General features: G+C 35.2%; 3 protein-coding genes across 3 annotated transcripts; 1 reads left to right on the top strand and 2 right to left on the bottom strand.

Annotated features, from left to right (window-relative positions):
- The first annotated feature begins 665 nt into the window (after positions 1–665).
- On the top strand, positions 666–4,327 carry LOC131017814 (uncharacterized). The gene is made up of 2 exons (XM_057946548.1): positions 666–1,648; positions 3,732–4,327. The coding sequence occupies exons 1-2, from the start codon at positions 1,009–1,011 to the stop codon at positions 3,776–3,778; spliced, it is 687 nt and encodes a 228-aa protein (XP_057802531.1). The 5' UTR covers positions 666–1,008; the 3' UTR covers positions 3,779–4,327.
- A 778-nt stretch (positions 4,328–5,105) lies between these two features.
- On the bottom strand, positions 5,106–11,103 carry LOC131017813 (uncharacterized). The gene is made up of 17 exons (XM_057946547.1): positions 10,862–11,103; positions 10,608–10,756; positions 9,899–9,949; positions 9,640–9,815; positions 9,352–9,429; positions 9,112–9,223; positions 8,394–8,478; positions 8,258–8,309; positions 8,089–8,150; positions 7,904–8,016; positions 7,704–7,816; positions 7,376–7,444; positions 7,189–7,246; positions 6,967–7,040; positions 6,262–6,310; positions 5,990–6,069; positions 5,106–5,306 (listed from the first exon to the last, which is right to left on the bottom strand). The coding sequence occupies exons 2-17, from the start codon at positions 10,729–10,731 to the stop codon at positions 5,244–5,246; spliced, it is 1,359 nt and encodes a 452-aa protein (XP_057802530.1). The 5' UTR covers positions 10,732–10,756; positions 10,862–11,103; the 3' UTR covers positions 5,106–5,243.
- Positions 11,104–23,183: 12,080 nt separating this feature from the next.
- LOC131017812 (ethylene-responsive transcription factor ERF061-like) lies at positions 23,184–24,522 on the bottom strand. Its single transcript, XM_057946546.1, has one exon. It carries the CDS (start codon positions 24,187–24,189, stop codon positions 23,359–23,361), a length of 831 nt encoding a protein of 276 aa, XP_057802529.1. The 5' UTR covers positions 24,190–24,522; the 3' UTR covers positions 23,184–23,358.
- Between the last annotated feature and the right edge of the window lie 898 nt (positions 24,523–25,420).

Below are 25,420 nucleotides of genomic sequence, written 5' to 3'. Positions count from 1 at the left end.
TATTTTATTTTATTTTAAATACATGAGTTTAAGATTTATTCTGAATCATCTCACAGCGAAAAATTTCACATAAATTCAATCTGATGTCGCAGTGAGAAATAGCAAGTCGTGGGACTATTATATTGGATTTGGGCAAAACACTTTATACTACCCTATAATTGGTCTGTAACTTTACTTAAACCCCCTAATTAGAGAATTATTCTAATTAGTGAATTATTTGGATTGGATTTGAACAAAATTGTCCAGGAATGATTCAGAATCAATCTTAAATTCATATATTATCTGACAAAAAAATGGGTCATAATATAAATTAGAAAATTGATAGTATTTTCTAGCAATAACTCATTTCTTAAACTATGTGAAAATTGAAAAAAGACTAATTTTGTGGAACACAAAAGAGTATATACAAATAGAAATCAATCACTATTTATCTATGTTGCATAGGTACGGGGATGCGGATGCGGGGGCGATACGATACGAGTATGGGGATACGGATTTTTAAAAATTATAGGGTGCGATTCGGCAAGGATACATCTAATTATTAAAATTTTATGATATATAATGCTTATAAACTATATACAATTTAAATTTTCTTAAATTAATTCTATGTAATTTACATTTTATTTTACCCAAAAGTTAAGCATTTTCAATTATACTCCCTCCGTCCCGGCTTTTTGTATCCAATTTTCCTTTTTAGTCCGTCCCACATTTTAGTATCCACTCTACTTTCTATTTTTGGAAACCCTATACTCTACACAACCCTATAAAATCTAAACCATTTATATTGCACTTTATTTACATTTTTTGCCATTGGCCCCACTTTAATTTAAATAAATTAAGTCCATTTTTGTGGTTTATTAAAACCAAATCATTAATTAAATCAAATGCCAACTACCCAAAAATCAATCGGTGCTCATCTTAATTGAAATCAAACCATATTTCCTCAAACCCCAACCTTGAGCCGCCATCTTCTTCAACCTTTTCCGTCGAAACCCTAGTCTGCCATTGATGCGTTGTTCTGCAATGAACTCGCCGCCCATGACTGATTCATTCGAGGCTTTCGACGGCATCGTAGAGACGGCGACTCACATGGAAGAAATCCCGCCGTTGTCCTCGGGTTGGGATTTGTTGAGCTATGACGAATTGGAGCCGTTGGTATCTAAAACTCCGTCGATCCATGGGTTTTCTGAGCCGGTGGAGCCTGATACGGAGGTACCTGATACTCCGATCTATGGCTTGTTCGAGACGGAGGTACCTGATACTCCATCTAGCAATGACTCTCCTTCGTTGTTGGGGCCTGAAATTCCACCGATCCAAGGCTTTTCTTCGACGGTGGTGGCTGAAACTCCCCCGATCTATGGCTTTTCTCAGATGGAGGTACCTGATACTTGGTCGGTGGGGCCTGATACTGTGGTGGCTGAAACTCCCCCGATCTATGGCTTTTCTCAGATGGAGGTACCTGATACTTGGTCGGTGGGGCCTGATACTGTGGTGCCTGAAACTCCAGAAATGTGTGCCGTTCCCTTGGACGAACATGGAGCTGAGGAATTACCTTCATGGGCGCCAGATTGGTCTGAGGAAAGAAAGAAGAGCTATCTAAAACGTTTAGACATTTGGTGCCCTGGAGTGTACCAGCTCTACTATCCAGGTGACTCTGTTCCTTCGCTTTGTTTAGGTCTTGAAGCCACCCCTCAAAATTTATTTTTGATGTTTGGAGGTTTAAGATCTGCATTTTTTGGGCTTCATGCATTATTTAGTGCTCTGGTTTACTTGTTTGGTGGTGTGTGATACTGTGGTGCCTGAAACTCCAGAAATGTTATGCAATGTGAATGTGGATTCTGGAATTTGTTGATTATGTTGTGCCATGTGTTGGTGCTCTGGTTTGCTTGCCACTATATGTCCCTATTTGCAGTCGATGATGATATTTTTCTGAGGTTCAATGAGGTTTACTTATTCTTGAATCTTGACTGCCTTATTGGAAGCCACCACTAGGTATACATTGCACTAGTATGGAGGTTTAATAAAGCAGCCACTATGTGTTAATGAATGCAGCCTATGATGAAGTTTTTCTAAGGCTTACTTCTTTCACTATGTGTGAGCCACCGCTAGGTATACATTGCACTAGTATGGAGGTTCATATAATGCAGCCTATGTAATCTTGATGTAAATACAGCCTATGATGAAGTTTTTCTGAGGCTTACTTCTTTCACTATGTGTGAGCCACGGCTAGGTAATGTGTGCACTAGTATGGAGGTTCATTATATGGTGTTAGTTGGCTTGGTATGCTTTTATGTGTGCCTGTGGCAGTTAGTGATGCATTAATTACAAACCACAAAATAGCTACCACCTTATATGTGTGGAATCTTTACAAAATGATGATTACATGCTAAACAACAACTACATATAACTAGTTTGTTGCTTATGCTGTAAACATGTCAAAAAAACTGCCTAACATATCTACTAACCAAGAGCTGAGATTAGAGGGCCAATGTTGTAGGCTGACCCATCATTGTTTTCAGACAGCCTTAGGTATTCCAAGCATTCCTTTATAAGTCCCACATCAACATTAAGGGTATTAGGAAGTGTACCACTCCTAATTAGCCTTGCCTTGTTCATGTGTGGAATCTTGTAATTATTGCCTCCGTGTACCTTCATGATTTCTATGTAGCATCCTTGTAGTGTTAGAAATACATTGTTCAACGTATCTGATGATAGTTCTTCATATGAGCTTTTGACATTCCTCACTAGGTCTTCTACTCCACTGGCATGCTTGTCATCTTGTAGAGACTGTATGGCTCTGAAGAAGCCTAGATCATTCACATTTGTGTCGGGAGAGTTAGGTGGCTGACATCTTAATTCCATTGTAAATCCATCTGAATTGGCAGCAGCTATGAAATCAGGATCATTGTTGGTTATATGGGGTTTGGCATTGTCTTGCTGAATGATGATGTGTTTGCTTGCTCCAGGAGGCCATTTGGACTTTATGCTTGGTATAATCTGCATGTACAATAAAATTAACTAAGTGATGACAAATTCCAAGTCTGATAGTTAAAATAAAACCACAAAATCTGTTTGGATTGATTCATAGTTGCAAATAAATGTAAAAAATCTGACCTGATTGATGATGCATTCTTTTATGACTGCCTTTGTGATTGCTTGAATTGGTTTAGTCTCGAGTGTGCCCTTTGCTCTGTTCTTTGAACTCCTTTTGGCTGGTTCCTCAAATGTGAATGGAAATATTCCAAATTTGCCATCAAAAATCTGATTTCCATCAATATCCTTTTGTGGTCTGCTCACAGCACACATGAACATCACTTTAGTGATGAACCTTTTTGACTTGCATGACCTGTACGGGATTTCTTCCTCCGATAGAAGGTAGTACCTGTCACTACACTTCGTAAGATAGAACCATTTCTCGTCTATGTGTACTACATTGTGCATGCTGTCAAAACTTAGTTTTTCATCAGCCACCACTGTGTTTAAATGACTCAAACTCCACCTCAGTCTAGCAATCTTGTTCATGTCAGTAAGTGATGGCTTTATCGCATTTGTATGTGGCTTTATATGCTTATCTTTGATCCATCTACCAACTGTACTTTTGCTAACATTAAGATTGACTGCCAACTTTCTTATTGAAGATCTTTCAAGTACAGAAAGTGATTTCACATTACCTTCATCAAGCTGCATTTTATCCTTACGCTGTGCATATGACTTTTGCTCTATAATGACAGGTTTATCGGCTGTCAATAGTGATTCGACTTGCTTCCAAACCTTGTAGACAGTTCGCTTACTCATTCCGAAGGTTGATCCAGCCTCTCTTTGAGCTCCATATGAAAGTTTGCCGTTTTTGCAACGTAGAAGAAGCCATTGACCCACTTTGTTTTTGTCTTCAATGGTCAATCGTTTCTTTTGGCTTGGAGCTGCCATTTTGAAGCTGTCTTCTTTGTGGTTTTGCTTTTAACTTTTCAGATTTGGAATTGTAAACAATCTGAAAACGCAAATGTACTTATAGTCTTCTTTGTTTGAGGGAAATTTTGATTTTGGAGTAATTTAGTTTCCCTCCTAAACATTTGGCCTAATCAGATTCTCGGCCATTTCCATGTAATGTGATTTTTTTATTCTAAAATGGCCTACTTTTGTCTTTTTGCTTATTCTCTCTATTTTTAATTTTCGTGAATTGTAAACAATCTGCATCATTAAATTACTGGTGGGACCAGATGTTAATAAAGAATAAAAGAAAGAAACACTTTATCAATTAATTAATTTAAAATTCCTTTATTGGTGGGACCATTATTCTACTCACATAATACTCAATTACTTTATTAAAACCCGTGCCCTTTTGAACTGGATACATAAAGCCGGGACGGAGGGACTATAAGTTAATTGAGCAACAATATAAGATTCAAATATTATTAGTCCAATATATAAGTCATAATTGAAAATAAAATTATCAAAATAACCTTGTCGTGCACGAGATACGTGAATTTCGCCTATGGAATTTGCGAATCCGATTTATTTTTATAAATTGTTTTAAAAGATACACCACGTGGCGAATCGGGTGCGAATCCGACGAGAATCCGAGAGAATCGCACCCTAAAAGAATCCGATTCGCCGCACATGCTGATTTTTGAAAAATTCGTGCATCATAGCTATTTATTATAGAAAGGGACAACTTTAGAAATTTATTGCACAAACTAGTTGGAAAATGGAGTTGAAAATACATTATTGGTTGTAAAACACGTTGAATTTAAAGTTGTATAAAATCAAAAACAGCCACATTGTGAGCACACTCACATTAATATAATAAGAATAATCTTGATTTATTTAATTTATTTTTTAAATAAAAATAAATTTTAATTATTTTATTATATTCTCTACATTGTACTTATTTTTTTAAATTTTTTTTTGCATTTTTTATTTTTAATTTATTTTTTAATAAAAATAAAAAAGTTGCCAAAAAATTGTAAAAAAATAATTATAATGTAGAGAATATGATAAAATAACTAAATCTTATTTTTATTTTAAAAAATAAATTAAATAAATTAAATTATTTTTTACTTAGGTAAATTGTGGGTAGATTGCTGCTGTTTAGCATTCAGTTCAGCTATAAAAATAAGCCATTGATTGATGGAATAAATGTAAGACACGAAAGTAGCTCTTCCCACATTAAATAAACAACGAGCATTTACATCAAGCAACAGTGTTAGTGTTTGTGATTTGTCAAACAGGAATTCATAGTCTCTCTACCAGCTTAACGAATTGTTTGACTGCTGAACTTTAGCAGCATAAGCATTTTCGATATCCTCCTGCATTTTTCAACACAAATTATTTGTTATTTGTATTGTTAAAAATAAATAATTACACACCACATATTTTAATTAATTTGACAATAGTCAAAGATATAAATATAATCTGTCAAGAAACCATATCTGGGAACTACCATTACATCAAGTCGTAAATATCTCGACAACCGTATAAGAAAACAAGTGGAAATGGATGTAAATGAGCAATAGAATAAACAGAATGCACATTTGGCACTCGGTATATTTCTTCTATTTTGGTCTCTTGTACTTTTTTTTTAATTAACTTTTCAATTTTGCTTTCTGTCCCTACTTCTTTTCAAAGGAATAAAGTTCAAGGAATGGGAAGTGTATGATGGAAAAAGATATATGTACTCTCTTCTAAGTCTATCAAAATAGTTGGAAAATGTTGACACCAAAATTAATTTGTTAAATAATTAATAAATGATTTGCGAAATGGATTTTTTGTAAATAATGAGTGTCAATGAAGTTGAAAGATATATGCGTACCTAAATGAAAACACTATAATTTTCGTAGACGGAGAGAGTATATCTTTACAAATTGAGGGCAAATTCTATTTGTATAAAAGGAAAACAATAGGGGTACAATTTGCTTTTATTCTTTTTGCTTTTTTCCCACTAGATTAAGTCATATATCGATAAAGACAAGATTTCGGCTTAGGAATATACCTTGCAGGATTTAAGCAGAGGATGCAAAAAAGAAGACCTAAAATATCTGATTGATTTGCCAAGTGAGGTATTTTCCAATTCTGCCAACAAAAGGTTTCACCAAAATGGCAAAAGGTCACATTGTGGGCACAATTATGAACATGAGAGAGAGAGAGAGAGAGAGAGAGAGAGAGAGAGAGAGAGAGAGAGAAAGAGAGAGAGGTGATATTGATATTTTGAACTTTGAAAGATTTTTTTTTTTTATTGAACTTTGAAAGATTATTACTACATACCTTCCTCACCCCCACTTCCTAGAGCCCCCATGTTTAGTTCTTCCAGAAGCTGCATGTTCACCAAAAAGAAAATTGGATTACTCAGTCATCAACACTGCATCGTGATGAATAATATCTTCCACAATCATTTTAAGTCGAAGAGTAGAGATCCGGAAAAAGCATCAAAGATCAGGTCCCTCTGTTAAGGACTGAACAGGAGGAAATGGCAATTTAACTCAAGAAAACACACTATAAGCCTAAAAGAACACATATCATGCTATCGTGCAATATAAGTCATGGACAAGAAGCGCAAATTTGTTTTCTTAAAATAAATTACAGCAGAATTCACCATCCAAGGGTTCAGTTACAAGATCAAACAGCGGGTAAATGGCAAGGAACATGGCTGGCCAATGGACTTATTGGCCATCTGAAAGCCAATACTATGTGTTATTTTGTAGTTGTGTTACAGTTCTAACTAAACTAGTTTTTATGCCTCTGCTGGGAGCAACGTATTGAGCAAAAAATATCACAACAATATTCATCCGAGTAGTGTGATCAACAGTATTATCTAGTAAAGAAAATTATCTTGAGTGGAAGTATCCAGTTCCAGAAAAGTGTATTACCAGACAACATTACCAATAATGATCATAAATGTTTTATACATTTTCTAGGCGTCTAATCTAAGTATTTTTCAGTTTGTATAAATTTTAACTTGTGACTACTCACCGTGGAAAGAGTTGGCACAGAAGAAGGATCAAAATCTTCACAGTGTTTAGGATCAAAGGGAACACAAACACGGCCTGAAAAGATAATGAGAAACTGGATTATAAATTAATAATATGTTGATGAACTTGAAAGTAAGAAATTCACCAAGACATTATTGCCAAGTATTATATGATCATCCTGGGCAGCATATATTGAAGATACAAGGAGGTATGTTAAACAAACCTGTTTTCGGGTGTATGCAGAAAGGTGCCTTCAGCAAGTGGTTCATGTGTTTTGAGACCTGAGATGGAAACAACAAACTTCATGCACCAATCCACAGACATAATGAGCATTGCTGTATACATCTCTTAGAACTAAACATATGATCTTCCCTAAACCAAAATACGACTGAAAAGAGAGCATGGCAAACCTCCAAATCAAGTCTTGGATAGGTGAAGGTGAACATAATTTCTTCAACACACCTGCGGATACCCAGCATCTAAAATACAGTGAAGAATCACTTAGGAATTAGAGAGGATACAGCTAATAATACCGGTCAAATGTATCAAATAGAAAATCTATTTGATTTTTAATATTTTTATCTCTGCTGAATGAGGAAACTACCAGAACAGCAATTACATGTAAACAAAGCACAAATATTACATGGTTCTAGAAAAAGATTATGTCGAATTTTTCTGTGTTTCTTCCTTATCACCTAGTAAAGGCCTATAATGTAATATCAATACCAGGATTCATACCTTCTGCTTCCCTGATTGCAAAAGATGTTTAAGTTGACCCCATCGAACAACATTGATATCCTCACGTGAGCGTTTCCTATCCTGCCACTTCCCCCGAAGCTCAGAAGTAATGGCTGCCGGATTAAGAGAGGGGAAGGATATAAATTACTATTTCTTTCACTACAAAGAAGAAATAGAAATTACAAAGCACACTAGCTTACATTCATCTGGAATCATTTCCAGTATCTTTTCATATCTATCTTCATCTGAAAATAAATTTTGACTCAAAACATACTTTTCCTCGAAAAATTCTTTCACAACTTCAGCAGATCTCCTGTTGGATGGAAAAATTGTAATTTAGTGAATGAAGAACTAGAGAGATACATCAATCATACAATTTGCTTACCCTAGGAAAGGATGAAACGTCTGCCCAACTAGAGTAACCTTTTTAAGGCTGTTTTCATTTCCCTGGAGCAAAACACGACATACAAAAAAACAAAAGGATTTTAGAACCATAATAGTGCTCGAGATATATTCAAATAGATTCAACTTATTCAACAAGAATAAGATTAAACCTTGTGGACATGTAAATATTCAGCTATGGCCGCCCTTTGTTCATTGTTCAACCTTGCCAATGATAATTACAATTCAGTATATACTAGAGTCAAGAAAATGTCAAAAGTAATTATATCTGAACTAAAGCACCATTACCTTCTCGCTTTTCCATCACAAACCCAGCAATGCACACCACGACGACCACTATACACCCATAAAATGTGGTTGAATCCAAAGTCCTCTACATAAGAGGCATATAAGTCAATATGGCCAACAACATGCCAAAAAGAGTCATCGAGTCAACAAACAAGTTAACTAGAGCATTGAAAGACCAAAACTTATATAAAAAACAGAGAGAGAGTCAGAATAACAGAGTGGGAGAGTATTGTCTTGGCAAAGAAGTTCTTCTTTAGTGAAAGATAGAAGAAACCTATATTTGTGACTTGTGAGTGTACAAAAGAGTGGGCAAGTACTGCCAGAAATTCAATTGTAAATCAATAAAGCAAGATATTTGAAAATGAAATTATTTCAACTAGGCAAGCTTACACCAGTGTTCAGTTGCAAACAACAAACCAGGTTTCCTGTTGCTAATTTTATTTGCATTATTTGTAAATTGAATTTGCTAAAGATACCAACTAAATAGCAGAATGCATGATACTTTTGAACAGCTAAAGATACCAATTCATTAGTAAAATGCCCATATTCTATTTTATTTGGATTTGTGATACACTGAACAGCTAAAGCAAATGCCTAAAAGGATTGAGTAGTCTGATGCTTCTGGTATTTCATTACTGTGCTTTTGTAATTTGGTTTATGTCACAATCATAAATTTCATACTAAGACAATTTTGTATATCATGTACATCATTTCCTACCTCTAAGTGCAGAATCAATTATTTTAATGGCCACTGTCATCAATGGCCAGCATGCTGAACAAACATCAGCTCCTGAGCAGCAAAATCTGACATCATCGTAATCCGATATGTCCTGCAGTTGTAAGGCAATGGGTTCATAATTTGGGCTTCCTATGGGAGTATGGGACTCATTTACTTCACATGTATCTGAAATTCCACCACAATCAAAATACAAAAGCTAGAGAGAGAATAACTACGTACTATATCAAATATGAGTTCCCTCTCCACTGGGCTGAAAACATTATCACCAGACTGCGCATAAGCATGTCTTTTTGCAGGCTGCAAATCCAATGGTGAAAAAATGGATGGTTTACTATAATATTTCAAGGCAATTGAAAATGTATTCATGTAGGAATGCCGATCCTATATGCGTAGCATTTTCTATTAGTAGTAAATATTTGTATCAGTGAACAAAATTGACAGAAACTAGGCATTCTAGCAAGATTATAATAAGTGGTCTCTATGCAGTATAAGCTAAGTTATACTTACATCCACACTGTAAACAGGACCAATATCAATTTTGAAAGGGCATTTTTCCTTAATGGCCTTTTCAAGATCAGCTACATTGTTGAAAGACTGAAACCGCAAGTATATATCATTTTCTAAGGTGAATGAAAACTCTCTTCTCCCAAAGTAAGAGTGATCACAGCCTGGATGTTTTCCATCTAGAAAGTAAAACATATAGTTAGATAAGTCAGCCAAAAGAATGACAACTAGAGCAGGAGCCGCATAAGAAAATAAGGATTACCATTTCCATATGACATCCATTTGTGCATATCAGCATACGGAAAAAACTTCCCTGCAAAGATGAGATCAAAGAAAAGAGTAACTTCACAATGTAGAGAAAAATAGCACTCATAAAATTATGATTCTGCAAACCAGATAATAAATTTTTTACATGGTTATGATTCTCATTCATTTCGTGCACTTCAAGCCTAAATTTTTGAGAAACTTTTTACATTTTTCCAGAACCACAACAAGAAGTCTGAAGAGAACAAATATCTTCTCAGTTTATCTTCCAAAGAATAATTGTGCAAACACGAATAGTAAAGTAATTGACAGAGGAATTAACCAAATCTGCCAATATATGTATCCTTAGTTGGTTCTACGATCAAAGTGGGTGGAGAACTATTTAATTTTGCTTCCGTTCCTACTTTCAAGCTGAAACTATATGCTGCCACAAGCATAATTGAGTATAGCACAATCCACAACTAAAACATCAACATGATTCTCATACAGTGATCGACCAGATTTTATTCCCACATATTCCAGCAAAATTCAGCAAGATAAGCAATTATTCCCAAGCTCCAGTCCCCCCAAGGGCAACAATTAAGATCGTAAAACCAACACTCAAAATATTGAAAAATATAAAATCACCAAGCATTAAGGTTAAAGATGAATCGAATTTGGGAAATTTGAATTTAGAGAAGACAAAACAAAACAAACAAAAGGTGTACCGTAGTAAATCTTGAGATAGTTATAGTTGAATCCATCAGGAATTTCATTGTTTGACCTGTGCGCTCTTTCCACTCCGTCGATTACCATGTCTGTACTCGTATTCTCAACTTCTTCTCTGACCATTTCCGAACAATTCAGCGTTTCCTACCTAGAATTACTGGAGTTAAGGAAAAAGGGGGATAATCGGAGTGAAAAAACCTGCTGAAAACCCTAAGCTCAAAACAATCGTGAATTCTGGAGAATTGCAGGATACAATACTAGAATTGAACGATCGGAGTGTTGTAGGAAGACGGTGCAGGCAGCAAAAGCCAATGAGGAATTGAGAAATGGCGGGAAAAATAAAGACCTAGGGGTGGGGATTTGGCGGGAAAAAAATGAATCGAATTAAATTTATTCAGTTGGAGATATCTCGAGCTTAAGCTTTAACAATTAAGGGGAACTCCCAATCAAATTATTGAATTATCGATAAACAAAATTATCAAAATATCGCCCCAAATTTTTTTGAGTAAAAATTTAAAATGCCCATTTCTTTATTTTTTTTTTTAAAAATGTCCTCTCTTATTATACAAAACATTCTATGCCCTATTCTTTAAGTACCTCTTGATTTGATGGGTTTGCTTGGTTTTCTGTGAAAGTCTTACACATTTGATCGATTTGACAGCTATCAATCATAAGAGTCAACGATTTGACAGCTATCAGTCAAGAATACATATAAACAATGGGCGGCTAGATCATGTGTCCGCCCGGGCGGACACATAATTTCACCGGGCGGACACATTATTTTATCGGTCGGACACATGATCTGGGTGGCAGATCATGTGTCCGGTCGATAAAATAATGTGTCCGCCCGGTAAAATCATGTGTCCGGCCGGGCGGACACATAATCTAGCCACCCACGGTCATATGCACTCTTGACTGATAACTGTCAAATCGTTGACTTTTATGACTGATAGCTGTCAAATCGGTCAAATGTGTAAGACTTTCACAAAAAAACAAGCACACCCATCAACATCAAAGGGTAAAATAGGTACTTCACATAATTAGGGCATAGAATGTTTTGTATGATAAGAGAGGGCATTTTTACAAAAAAAGATAAGGGAGTGGGCATTTTTGCCTATTAACACAATTTTTTTTATCAAAATATCCGTGAGGTGTTCACGGTTCCTGTCGTGATGAAATAGGATTAAATAGCACAATTAAACAAAAACCTAAATAAGTCAAAGATTTACATGATTCAATAATTTGACTACATCCACGGGTAGAGATGAGAACATATTTTATTATGCGGCTATGATTACAGATTACAGATCTCAACTATATATATAGTATTGAGATAAAACACTCAAATTGAGTCTAAAGCCCAACATTGATTTTGACTGAAGGGGAAATTCGAGACATATCAACAAATCTCCACATTCACTTGAATCTTCCCTACAGTTGCATCATTACAATGCCAGATGAACATACTCCTCATTTCTGCTTCATATTCCAAACAATGTTGAAACTTGCTATGTGGGACCGGCTTGGTGAACCTCGCAGATAATATAAGGTACCACGTTTCAAGTCTGTCAGAATCACCTTTGAACCTTGACGCTCCACCTTCACCTTTGAAACTGAAACCTTTGCTGTCAAGAAGACTCAATGATGTCAGATTCTTCGTCATCAGTGGAACATGCCTAACTTCATTCAAGGTGCAGAATACCCCATCATGTGTTCGTATCATGACTGAGTCAATTACAGCCACCTTGCAGACAGCACTGTTGGCCATGGAAACATTGCATCCATCTATCTGCTCATAGGTCGAGAAGAACTCCATGTTTGAACAAATATGGTATGATGCCCCAGAATCCAGAATCCAAACATCATTACGATGTGACTGTGCAGCTGCAACCAATGCTAGATCATCTTCAGAATTCGTATCAGTTTCTGCCACAGCTGCAGAACCACTGGCACCCCCTTTCTGCTCCTACTTCATCTTCTTCTTAGGACAATCATTCTTCCAGTGCCCTGGTCTTTTACAATAATTGCAAATGTCTTCGGGTTTAGGACCTTTAGAAGCTTTATGATTCAACTTCTTCTTTAACTGCTTCCCATATTTCTTTTGTCCCTTACCCATGACAGACAGCACTGATGCTTGATTTTCTGTGGCCGAGCTAGTGGCCTGTTGACGATCTCATCTGTTGTGGAGGGCAGATCGAACATCTTCCAGAGACAAAGTATCTAGGGGTGAGCATTCGGTTATATGGTTCGATTTTTGGTAAAACCAAATCAAACCATATTTTAGTTCGGTTTAAAAAAAAACCGAACCGAACCGAATTAACCGAACAAACCGAACCGAATTAACCGAAATTTTTATAATTAAAACCGAACAGAACCGAAAAACCGAATTAATCCGAAGAAAATCGAAATTTTCGAAAAAAACCGAAAAAACCGAAATTTTCGAAAAAAAACCGAAAATTCCAAAAAAAAAACTATAAAATTAAAAAAATATTAGAAGTTAGATATTATAAAATTATAATTAAAATATTATATATATATGTATATATATATTTATATATTATAAATATAATTTGATTTTTCGGTTTTGTTCGGTTTTAAAAAATCCGAACCAAACCGAAAAACTGAATTTTTATGAGAAAAAAAACCGAACCGAAAAAATCGAACCATATTTTAAAATTTCGGTTTGGATCGGTTCGGTTATTCGGTTTCGGATTTTTTGCTCACCCCTAAAAGTATCTTTCCCAGTAATAAACGATTCAACAAAATTCTCATACAACTCAGGCAAAGATACTAAGAGAATTAAAGCAGCATCCTCATCTTCTACTTTAACATCAATATTACGCAAATCCAACAAAATTTTATTTAATTTGTCTAGATGATTCCGAAGGGGAGTACCTTCCTGCATGCGTAATCGGAACAGACGTTGCTTCAGAAGCAACTTGTTGGTCAGAGATTTCGTCATGTAGAGACTCTCTAACTTTTTCCAGAGACCTTTGACATTTTCATGATCGGCAACCTCAATGATAACATCGTCAGACAGACAAAGCATGATAGTCGAGTGGGCTTTTTCTTCCCGAGTATTCCACTCTTCTTCATCATCTTTATCAGATTTCATCTTTCCAAACAACGGTGCCCACAAACCCTGCTGCTTCAGTAGAGATCGCATCTTGATCAGCCATAGGCCAAAACTATTTCTCCCGGTGAATTTGTCAACCTTTATGTTGAAAGCAGACATTCTTAATCGACTCCAAAAAATCCTAACAGTGCGGAAAAATCCCCTGATCGAAACGACCAGGCTCTAGATACCAGTTTGTTGTGACAGAATAGGATTAAAGAGCACAATCAAACAGAAAACGTAAAGAAGACACAGATTTACGTGGTTCACCAATTTGGCTACATCCACGGACAGAGAGGAGAACAAATTTTATTATGCTGGTAGAGTTATAGATTACAGATCTCAACTATATATATAGTACTGATATAAAACACCTAAATTGGGCCTAAAGCCCAAAACTGATTTTGACCGAAGCGGAAAATTCAAGACATATCAACAATTCCGATTCAAACTGGATCGAAACCGTCGGTTTTACGGTTTCAATTTTGTGTGTGTTGACCAAGCGATAAGGGTTTATTGTCCAAGGCCAAAGATCTTGTGTTTAAGTCCTCTGGGATGCGGCCTTTAAATTTCTTTATTTAAACTGTTAATTTATAAAAAAAAACTCAAATCGGATCGTGAAGAAAGTTAGACCGTAGATAGTTACGTTTCGAACCGTGAACTGGTAGTTCCAAATCGGTTCACTGTTTGAACAGTGGAACTATTTGTTTCGATAAAAATAAATAATTTTTTTATTATGTTTTTTTAGTGTTGAATTGAAATTCATGAAATATATACAAATCATTCGCCTGGTGCTTCGCATCATCATCGCACTTTAGTCATGGCTCCGTATAGACGTCTTCTTGCAGCCAATATCTCTGTCGCTCCCATTTCTTTCTAGTAATACTTACTCTAGCCATGAAAAGTATGAAACTTTAGTTTGACACAAGTTTTAATAAAATGATTGGTGAATATATTTTACTTTTTCGTTGATAAAAAGTTTCACTATTTAGAAATTAGTGGTTCAAGTTGAATTAGTGTGGGTCATTGGGTGGTTTAATTTTGGTAAATAAGGAGTATTTGTAAAATTAAATACTATAAAAATAGAGCGTGAGATCATATACTAAAAAAATATTATACTTTTAGTGAACACCAAATAGAGCTAAAGTGTCATACTTTACATGGACGAAATAAGTAGTATTAAGCATAATAAGAGAGTGCATGAATCTCAAGAATACATTCTCGTTACAATCACTTTGAGCACCACACCTCTTAGTCTTCTTCACTCCTATTCCCTCCGTTAACAAAAAAATTGTCACATTGTGAACGACATGGATTTTAATAAAATATTAGTGGCGTTGTTAGTGGAATAAGAGTCTCACTTTAAATGTAAATGAAGTTATATGAACCCTACTAATATAAATAAAAGTGTTAAGTTTTTCGTGGAAGGGTGAAATATTTTAAATCCTTTCTTTACCATTTTAAACAGGGGAAGAAACTGACCCTCCTGTATCTTTTACAAGCACATAAACAATGGTATATTTCACAAGTTTTCTCCAATTTTTGGTTGTGTTTGAGGGAGGAAGGAACGATATGGACTTAAACAAATTATATTTTAAAATATATCTACAAGCAATACGATATTTCTTTGATTGGATTGGTGTCATGTTAGATTCAATTTAGTCATGACACATTCAATTTGGGGAAAAGTTTGTGAAAAAATCACAACAATTTTTAAGTTCACACATTTATTCCTAGCTTCCAAATTTGTGTGCAAAATTATAATACATTCAAAATCAGTATATTTAAACATTAATAATTATTTTTCAGATAAATTCTTTTGAATGTGTGTAAGGCGGATACTTGTCATGGTGGAGCAGTTGCCACGAAATCTAAGTTAACGATGTATGTAAGACTTGTTAGAGCCACTTGTGAAGTCGCATAAAACTTTGTATTTGTGATAAAAACAAGATGTGGATATTTATGATAAATCATCTCGACGAAATGATTGAAGCATATTATTTTTATGTCAGATATAAAGTCAACTTATAATTCACGAAGTGGATATTTATGATGAATCATCTCAACGAAATGATCGAATCACATTATTTTTATGTTAGATATAAAAGTCAACTTATAATCCACTTGAGAATCTGACGAGTTGATTCATTATTTCATTGTCAAATTATATAGATCAACTCATCGAATTATGTAACGGGCATAAATTGATTTTTTTTTTTTTAAGTTTGTAGCTTTTTAAATAAAAATGTGAGTTGCAGACTTTTTTACTAGATCGTTATATAATTGCAAATTATGATTAACCATTATATATATAATGTATCATATTTTCACCTTTCAAATGTAATGCATATATCTCAAATGAAAGAGCAGTGGGGTTTAAACTATAGACTTAATTGTTTACAAATTGAAATCTACATCCTTTGAATATCTCCTTAAGGATAATGTAATGCATATTTATAACATCTATAACAAACAAATATAAGCATTGACACTCCTATACGGGCGTGTTGTCATAGTAAAACAAGAGGTAAGAATCATCAATTTGGACTACAAATTAAATTATTTTCTTGAGACATCTTTTGTGCATCACACATGACACCATTTCATAGGCAACACAATATGTCTAAATTTTGTTTTTCAACTATATAGCTAGTTTAGAGGTCTCTACTGCCGTTACATATGCGGAATTCTAATTATATCAGGGCGATAAGGTTTTCCAATTTTCTGTATGTAGTTAGGGCATGTTCTGTTTAATTAATAAATTTGTCATAGAAAATGAGGAATAATAAAAATTTATTCCCTTATTTTTTTAACCAGAAAACATATATTCATATTCACGTAATTTCATTCAAAACCATATCCCTCAATTAAGTAGTGAAATTCACAGTTCAACAAATCGACCGACAATAAGATTAATTTAGAAAACTGAACTAGACTATGAGCAGCTAGAATGGTCGTTCTGTAAGCATGGCTAACCTTAATAAGAAAATTCTCCATTTAAATTCATTCATTCTCTTCCCTTAATTTCTACAAAAGGTAATTCTACTATTTTCCACTACTACCTTTTACTTTAATGATAAATAAATTTATTAAAACACGATTTTATTATAGGAAAAAAGACCTAAAAGAAACCCTTGAATGCACAGGAAAACAAACTAAGGGTCGAGCCTCATTAAAACATTGTTATGGAAAATCCCATGAAAAAAATCATAATTAGGAAAAAGAGTACTCGTCTAAAAACCGCAAAGAGAAAAGAAAAAAAAAACAAAACCAACGAAACGTCAACGGAGAGAGGAAAGGCTTCAGAAGCTCCGGCTTAACCATCGCCCCTAAGCAAATCCGGTCTCCCCGTGCCGTAAGAAAGCAAAGCACCATCATGTGCCCTAAAGAGGGGAAAAAAAACCATAAGGGCAAAAATGCCCATCACCAACTCCACGATGACAGTTCAATTGGTGACAAAAGGAACTCAACGTCGACGGGATAGCAACCATCGCGGAGAAACCAAATGAACACGTCCCCCAAGACCCCAGACTCGAGCTCATCCGAAGCCTAAAAAAAGATATTGGGGCGCGCTAAACCCACCCCAATAATATTATCCCTTCATATTTTGTATGATAATATTATTCCTTTTTAAAGTCAACACGATAGATGAAAAATGTAAATTTTCTTTTGTAGGAACCGAGGGGAAAAAAGAAGAGATTTAAAAGGGATAATTTTTTTATTATCTCTTATTTTCTTATGATAAATTATTTATCAATAAAATAACACACCCTTAATTTATAATGTCAATAGAGGACAAAAATTTATACACTTCTTGTTAACTTAGAATCTAATTTCATTTAGTATACGAGCCCAATTTCATCCGCAGTTATTCGCAGCATTGTATTACAAATTTATCTTTATAATTATAATAACTTATAACCACCAAGTTGTATAGTTGTGAATTGATCTTATTTTGCCTTTAATTCACGATCACGAACTTGTAATGAATCGTAACTTAATCATATTTTATTTATAATTCATGATCAAAATATCTTTTAATCGTGAATGACTCTATTTTGCTTAAATTTATAAATACGAAGCTTCTTAGTCGTGAATTAAGAGCAAAACGATATATTAAGTAAAAATAATAATTATTTATTTATTTATCTTTACATCTATTTTTAAATTTTTACAGTAATAAAAAGAATATTTTAATACATTACTACCTCCAGTCTCCAAAAATATACCACTTTTATCATTTTTGGCGTCCGTAAAAAGTATGTCAGTTTTTTTAGGGATATGATCTATATCTTTTCCTTATCATTTATACTTAGAAATTCCTTTATTTATAAAAGGGTCAATATGCAAAAATACCCCTAACGTTACCACCCCAACTACACTTAAGCCCCTAATCTAACGTTTATAGCAACTAACACCCCAAAGTTCATTAAGTACTACAATTAAACCCATAAACGAACAATTTCTTTCACAAAATTAAGAAATTCATTTTTTTTTAATTTATATAATATATAAAAGGGGCGTTTTATCCCTCCATTTTTTCTCTCTCTTCTCCCATCAATTTTTTTATATAAATAAATATTTTTCATACACAAACATAAATAAAAGAATTGTAAAATGTTAACAAAGAGAAAGAAAATAGAATATTTTAACATTTTAATAACTTATTTGTTTTAAATTTATTTTTAATAATTTTTATACCATATTAAATATTTTGTTACAAACTTAAGCATAAGATGCTTATTAAATATTTCTTCATAAATTAAATTTGATATTATTTAGAAATGTATTAAAATTGTAAAAGAAAAAAGAGATGAAAAATAATAAAAAAATTGATGCGATAAGAGAGATAACAAATGGTGGGAAAAAATGTAGGAGAAAACTCTTCTTTTATATATTATATAGAACAAAAAAATGAATTTCTTAATTTTGTGAAAGAAATTGTTTGTTTATGGGTTTAATTGTAGTACTTAATGAACTTTAGGGTGTTAGTTGCTATCAATGTTAGATTAGGGGCTTAAGTATAGTTGGGGTGGTAATGTTAGGGGTGTTTTTGCATATTAACCCTTTATAAAAAGAAAGGAGAAGTAGCAAATAAACTCTATCATATAACCCCTTAGAGCATCCGCATCGCTTACACGATGCGGCCTACTCGTGTAAGGCCGCTATCGTGTAAGGCGATGCGGGCCTTGCCTACACGAGGGCTACACATTCTAACGTGTAGCCCATTTTGCTGTTGAAGAAAGGCGCGTGTTTCACACGCGCCATTAAAAAAAAATTCACAAATTTGACCGTTCGATTTTTTTTTTTCTTTCTTCTCTTTGTATTCTCTCTTCCTCCTTCTTCTTCCTCACTTTCACTCCACAATTCTCCTCTTTCAATCTACACCTTTCGAGCCTTTTCTTCTTTTTTCTTCCGACAATGGCGGAATCCGACCACGGTTCTTCGTCTGATTCATCCGACGGTGTAGCTCACACGATCATGGAGGAGATAGAGTTGCAGAAACAATTACTTGCTCAAATCTACACCCAACCGGCGCCGGAGCCGGGACGTGTTAAACGTCCCCGGTCTTACGTCCACGGTGATCGAGAGGAAGCCCATCTACGTCTTATGCAAGACTACTTCAACGACAATCCGATGTACGAACCTACTTTTTTTCCGACGGCATTTTCGAATGCAGAAGGAGCTGTTATTGCGCATCGTCGAGGCTGCTCAAGGTGAAGATACTTACTTCCAGATGACCACTGATGCAATAGGTCGGGACTCTCTCTCCCCTTTGCAGAAATGTATGTCGGCTATCCGCCAATTAGCCACCGGCGTCAGTGCGGATACTTTCGACGAGTACCTCAGAGTCGCCGACTCTACCGGGCGTGTATGCCCCAAGAAGTTCTGCAAGGCTGTCATTCGGGCTTTTAGAGCCCATTATCTGCGTCGTCCAACGCTGGAGGACATCACACGCCTGACTCAGATGCACGAGACGCGACATGGATTTCCCGGGATGCTCGGGAGTCTTGATTGTATGCATTGGGGATGGAAGAATTGCCCTAAGGAGTGGCACGACGCATATACACGCGGTGATCAAGGGGAGCCAACCTTGATCTTGGAGGCCGTTGCATCCCACGATCTGTGGATTTGGCATGCCTTCTTCGGTGTCGCTGGTTCGAACAACGACATCAACGTTCTCAACCAGTCGCCTCTCTTCGCCGACGTGTTGGATGGAACAGCCCCGCTTGTGCTCTTTCAGGCGAACCATCGCTACTATCAGATGGGCTACTACTTGTGCGACGACATATATCCAGAGTGGCGTTGCTTCGTCAAGAGTCCACCGATGGCGACAAATCAGAAGGAGGCGAGGTTCAAGAAGATGCAAGAATCAGCATGAAAGGATGTCGAACGTGCTTTTGGAGTCCTTCAAGCTCGGTGGGGAATCATTCGCAGTCCCGCGCGGAATTGGTACCTGAAGCACCTCCGGGACATCATGTTGTGTTGCATCATTCTCCACAACATGATTGTGGAACACGAAGGTGAAGGAGCAACCAATTGGAGAGATGACGACGCGGGACATGGGGCGTCTAGCAGTGACTCGACGGAGAGTGGTCGAGCAACCTCAGTTTCCTTCGAGGAATATGTGCAAAGAGACACCCTTCTCCGAGATAGGCAGTTGCACGCCGCGCTACAATATGATTTGATGGAGCATGTTTGGGCATGTTTCGGACCTCTAGGGCCGGAATAGTTATTTGTAGGATTTGTTTTTATTTTATTAAGTTTTATGTAATTTTTAGGATTTCAAAATTAATGCAATTTAAATTTGAAGTAAATTGTGTGATTTAAATTTATGAAATTAAACTTAAATGAAAAATGGAAAAATCAAAACTAAAAAAAATCATATAGGCTATCATGTAACCTCAATGCAGCCTCTTTACACCATGTGGTCCCCCCTCATAAAGTAAGCTATCATGTAACACCAATGCGGATGCTCTTAAGGCCCTAACACATTTACCTCCCCATATTTTGATTTTGAGATGTTAGCCCCTCAACATCTCCTATGGAGTGCAAAATTCCCCTTATTCTAGACGTACACTTAACTTCGTCCAATATTTTTCATTTTTTTTTCTTTCAATTTCTCAAGTGGGTCACGCTCTTATTAGAAAGACTCACTACAAGAAAATGCGGCTCTAACGACCGAAATTTCGGTCGTTAAAACCCAAAAATCGGTCGTTAATATTTTTAACGACCGATTTAACGACCGTTTTTTTCGGTCGTTGTTTGCATCGTCGCCCGAGTTTTAACGACCGTTTTCTCGGTCTTTAAATTTAACGACCGATTTTTTATTTTTAACTACCGAAATTTCGGTCGTTAAAAAGAGAAAATAAAAAATATAAATAAAAAAATAATTATTTTTTATTTTTTTAAAATAACGACCGAAATTTTATTTTTAACGACCGAAAATTCGGTCGTTAAAAATTAATTAAAAAAATATTTTTTTTCGAAAAAAATAATTTTGATATATATATATATATATATATATATATATCTTTGTATCCCACAAGTATTTTTAGTGTATTTCTAATGTATTTTGACCTTAATTGCATACCATTTGACGAACTTCCCAGTAGGTCACCCATCTTACTTGTGCTCTAAGTCAAGCACGCTTAACCTTTAAGTTCCTTTCGAGTAGTCACCAATAGAGAACACTCGTATTATTGATATATATAGTACCTATTAATTCATTTAAACTCTAATTCAAAATAAAATATCATTAATCATTCATAACCTTATAATATGTCGAGATAATAACTAAGATTTGTGGTGTCGGCGAAACATTGAAGATAAATATACGATTGAATTTAAAATAATAAAAAATTAATATTATCGTAATTAAAAAAAGAAAAGAAAATACGAGTATGAAAAATAACAATCAAATATACAACAAAATCAATATTAAATCAAATAATCAATATTAATAAAATTAATATTTGAAAAATAATTTTATTATTTTAAAATAATAAAATTATTAATATTTTGAAAATAATGAATCTAATAATTTAGAAAATCTAATAAGTCTAATAATTTATTATAATAAGTCTTATAATTTATTATAATAATTCTAATAATTTATTATTATTTGCAAATAATATCACATTTTTATTAATAATCAATATTATCTATTTTTATAGAATAATATTATGAAAATAACAATCATTTTCAAAATATTCTCTATAATTTGAAAATAATAATTAAATAGAAATTTAATAAAAATAATTAAATATTTATATATATATTTATATATAATCAAAAAATAAAAATAAATAAAAATTAAAACGAAATTTAAAATTTTTTAAATTGAAAAAATAAAATTAACGACCGATTATTCGGTCGTTAATAAATAAAATAAATTAATAAATAAATTAAAATAAATAAAAAATAAATAAAAAAATAAAAAATAATTTTAACGACCGAAACATTCGGTCTCTAAAAAAATTTTAAAAAAATATTTTTTTATTTAAAAAATATTAAAAAATAAATAAATAAATAAATAAATAAAATTAAAAAATAATATTAACGACCGAATAAAAAAATAAAAAAATATATATTAACGACCGAATTTTCGGTCGTTAAAATTAAAAAAATAATTAAAATATAAAAAAATAATTTTTACGACCGAAAATTCGGTCGTCAAGAAAAATTAAATATTAAAATATTAAAAAAATATTTAACGACCGAATTTTCGGTCGTTAAAAAATAAAAATAAATAAAAAATAAAATCGGTCGTAAATCGGTCGTTAAGGCCGCAAAATTAACGACCGAAAATTTCGGTCGTTAATTTCGGTCGTTAAACGCGTGTTTTCTTGTAGTGACTGAACTTCTTTTACTTAATATTTTTAATGAATTTTCCTTTTGTTTGATATAAGCCCGAAAATATTGTCTCAAGATTTATAGAAGTGGACAAGTTTCGTACCTTCGTTTTTTATTGTTTCATTTAGTTCTATTTTTTTTCCATCGGGTTTAATTGAATTTTGCTATGTTAATGAAGAAAATTTTCATTTTTTTCTTTAATTTATTATGCTTATATAATGGTTGTCGGTAATAATATAATTCCTCAATTGAAATTTTAAGAACTATGACAATTTATATCTGTAGGATGGGACCGGCTTGAGAAATAATAATTAAAAAAAATATTGGAAAAAGTTGAGTGTCCATAAAAAATAGAGGGAATTTTTATGCTCCTTAAAAGATGTTGAGAGGCTAACAATCCAAAATCAAAAAATGAGGAGGAGGTAACTGTATTAAGAGGTTATATGATATGTGACTATTTGCTATTCTCTCTAGAAAGAACCAATTTTTATTCAATCTTAACCGCTCATTTTATATAATAATGAGTGATGACACATTTTCTCTCCTACATAAAAATCATGAACTATTTTGTTGAAGCTCATGCTAAACCAAAGCGAGAGTAACTAAACACAAGAGAAGTAAAATTATGGAAACATGAAATCCGTACTTAAGGTGAAACAAGAGCACACTGGCAGTGGCAAACAACCTCAAGAAGGAAATAAATTCGAAATCTAATAAACTAAACTTAATTAGTATTTAAAAAAACAATTCAAACACTGCTCTGAATTACTTTGATAATACTAATTTGCAAGAACATCCCATATCAATTCGGGGTCGAACGACGGCAGCCGCGCCAGCGAGTACCACTCACGCGACTCCGCGTCGCCGCCGCTCCACGGCGCGTCCTCCTCCGCGCCACCGCCGGCGCTCCACCTCTCGTCATTCGCCACAGACGACGACGGCGAAGGCGACTCCTCCGCGGCCTTGTTATTCTCCTCGGTGGTGGTGGTGGTGGTGGAGGCGCTGCTGCTCTCCGCCACCGCCGCCTTCATCTTCCTCCCGCGCTTGGCCTTCTGGCAGATGGCCTGGATCTTGGCGTCGACGGCGCTCTTCAAGGCGGCGAGCCTGGCGCCGTTGCCGAGGCCGATCCTCGCCGGATCGCGCAGGTTGGGGAAGTTGAGGCGCGCGTACTCGCCGCGCAGCTTGTAGGCGGCGCGGTCGTAGGCGTAGGCGGCGGCCTCCGCCGTGTCGTAGGTGCCGAGCCAGACGCGCATCCGGTTCTGCGGCAGCCGTATCTCCGCCACCCATTTCCCCCAGTGCCGCTGCCGCACGCCCCTGTACAGCTTCTTCTTGCTCGGGCTGAAATAAGTCGGAAACAAACCCGGTTCGCACCGAACCGGGTCGGCCGCGGGAATCCGCGGATTCTCGTTGGAAAATTTCCGCAGCAAATCTCTCTGCCTAAAATACACGGACGAGCCCAACGGAAATTCCAATTCCGTCGCTGCTTGAGCAGCAGCGACGGAATTCGCAGCTTCGCAGTAGGAGAAGATCGAATCCAACGTGTTGGAATTCGTCGATAGAATCAGCTGCGATAGCGCGTGGGGAGCGTTGAAATCATGAATATTTGCCATTTTTTTGAAAATTTAGAAACAGGGGAGGAAGCAGGGTTCTCAAAAAATGCCCCTGTTTCTCCGAAGAAGAAAAAGAAAAGGATGATTTATTTGGGTTAAAATTGATCCCAGATAAAAGGAAAGGATCAATAGATTATAGCAGAGGAAGTGATGGCAGAGGGGAAATTTGATATTTGGGTTAAAATGGTGAGATTTATGAATATTTGATTGTGTTGGACGATATATTTATAGAGGTGAGGAGGGGATTTTTTTGCCATGCTAGTAGGCTAGTAGCAATTCACATTTATGATCCAACTTTATCCGTGTCAATATATCTTCTGCTGAATTGACTATTATGCCACTAATTTCCTATGTACGGCTCTTATATTTCTTCTAAACACTACTGTGTGAAGATATTGTGAGGTCGTTTTTTCCTTACAAAGAATAATTTTCTTGCAAATCTCTAATTTGTTCCACGTCAATTTTTTTGTCCCTCTTTATCATTCATCCACACAAAAGTACCTTATATTATTGGATTATACAAGTTCAGATTATAAACTAATACTCCCTCCGTCCCAGGCCAATAGGCCCAGTTGTTTTCGGCACGGAGATTAAGAAAGTCACTTTTTGGTAAGTAAATTGTGTGGTCCACCAACAATTAATGTTTTAAGTGTTCTTTTAATTCCTTAATCACATTTGTTTTAAGCAGCAACAATCAATAAAAATTCAGCACATTTCGTAGCTATCCCTTTTTGCAACAAATCAAATGCAGCAACAATCAAATGCAGCAGAAATCGAAGAGTAATAATCTGATAGAGAAAACAAAATTCGTTGAGAGAGAGAACAAAAATTCCATTATTTCAGCAACAATCAAATGCAACAATCAAGAACAAAAATTCCATTATTTCATTCTTCTTCAACTTTCAGAACTAAGAATGAAAAATTCAGAGCATCAATAACAGAGCATCAATTCAGCAACGAGAATCACCCATAAAAAATTCAACAAGGGAATCACCCATAATCAGCATATCACAGATGCTACAAATCGCCTCTTCCTCTGCGCCAGTCACCGCCTCTTCTTTTTCTTCAACCACCACGGCCTCCGGCGACTCGATCTCTGGAACGACAACCACCATGGCCTCCGGCGACTCGGTCTCCGGTAGATCCGAAGGCCTTCGACCCTTGAACCGCCTTCCTCACTTTCTGTCGAACCATCTTCCTTCGATCTCCTCGAAAACGACATGGAATATAG

This window comes from Salvia miltiorrhiza, chromosome 3 (genome assembly GCF_028751815.1).
Source record: "Salvia miltiorrhiza cultivar Shanhuang (shh) chromosome 3, IMPLAD_Smil_shh, whole genome shotgun sequence".
Lineage (NCBI taxonomy): Eukaryota > Viridiplantae > Streptophyta > Magnoliopsida > Lamiales > Lamiaceae > Salvia > Salvia miltiorrhiza.
The sequence above is the reverse complement of the archived record's forward strand: the minus strand, read 5'-3'. Positions and strand labels throughout refer to the sequence as shown.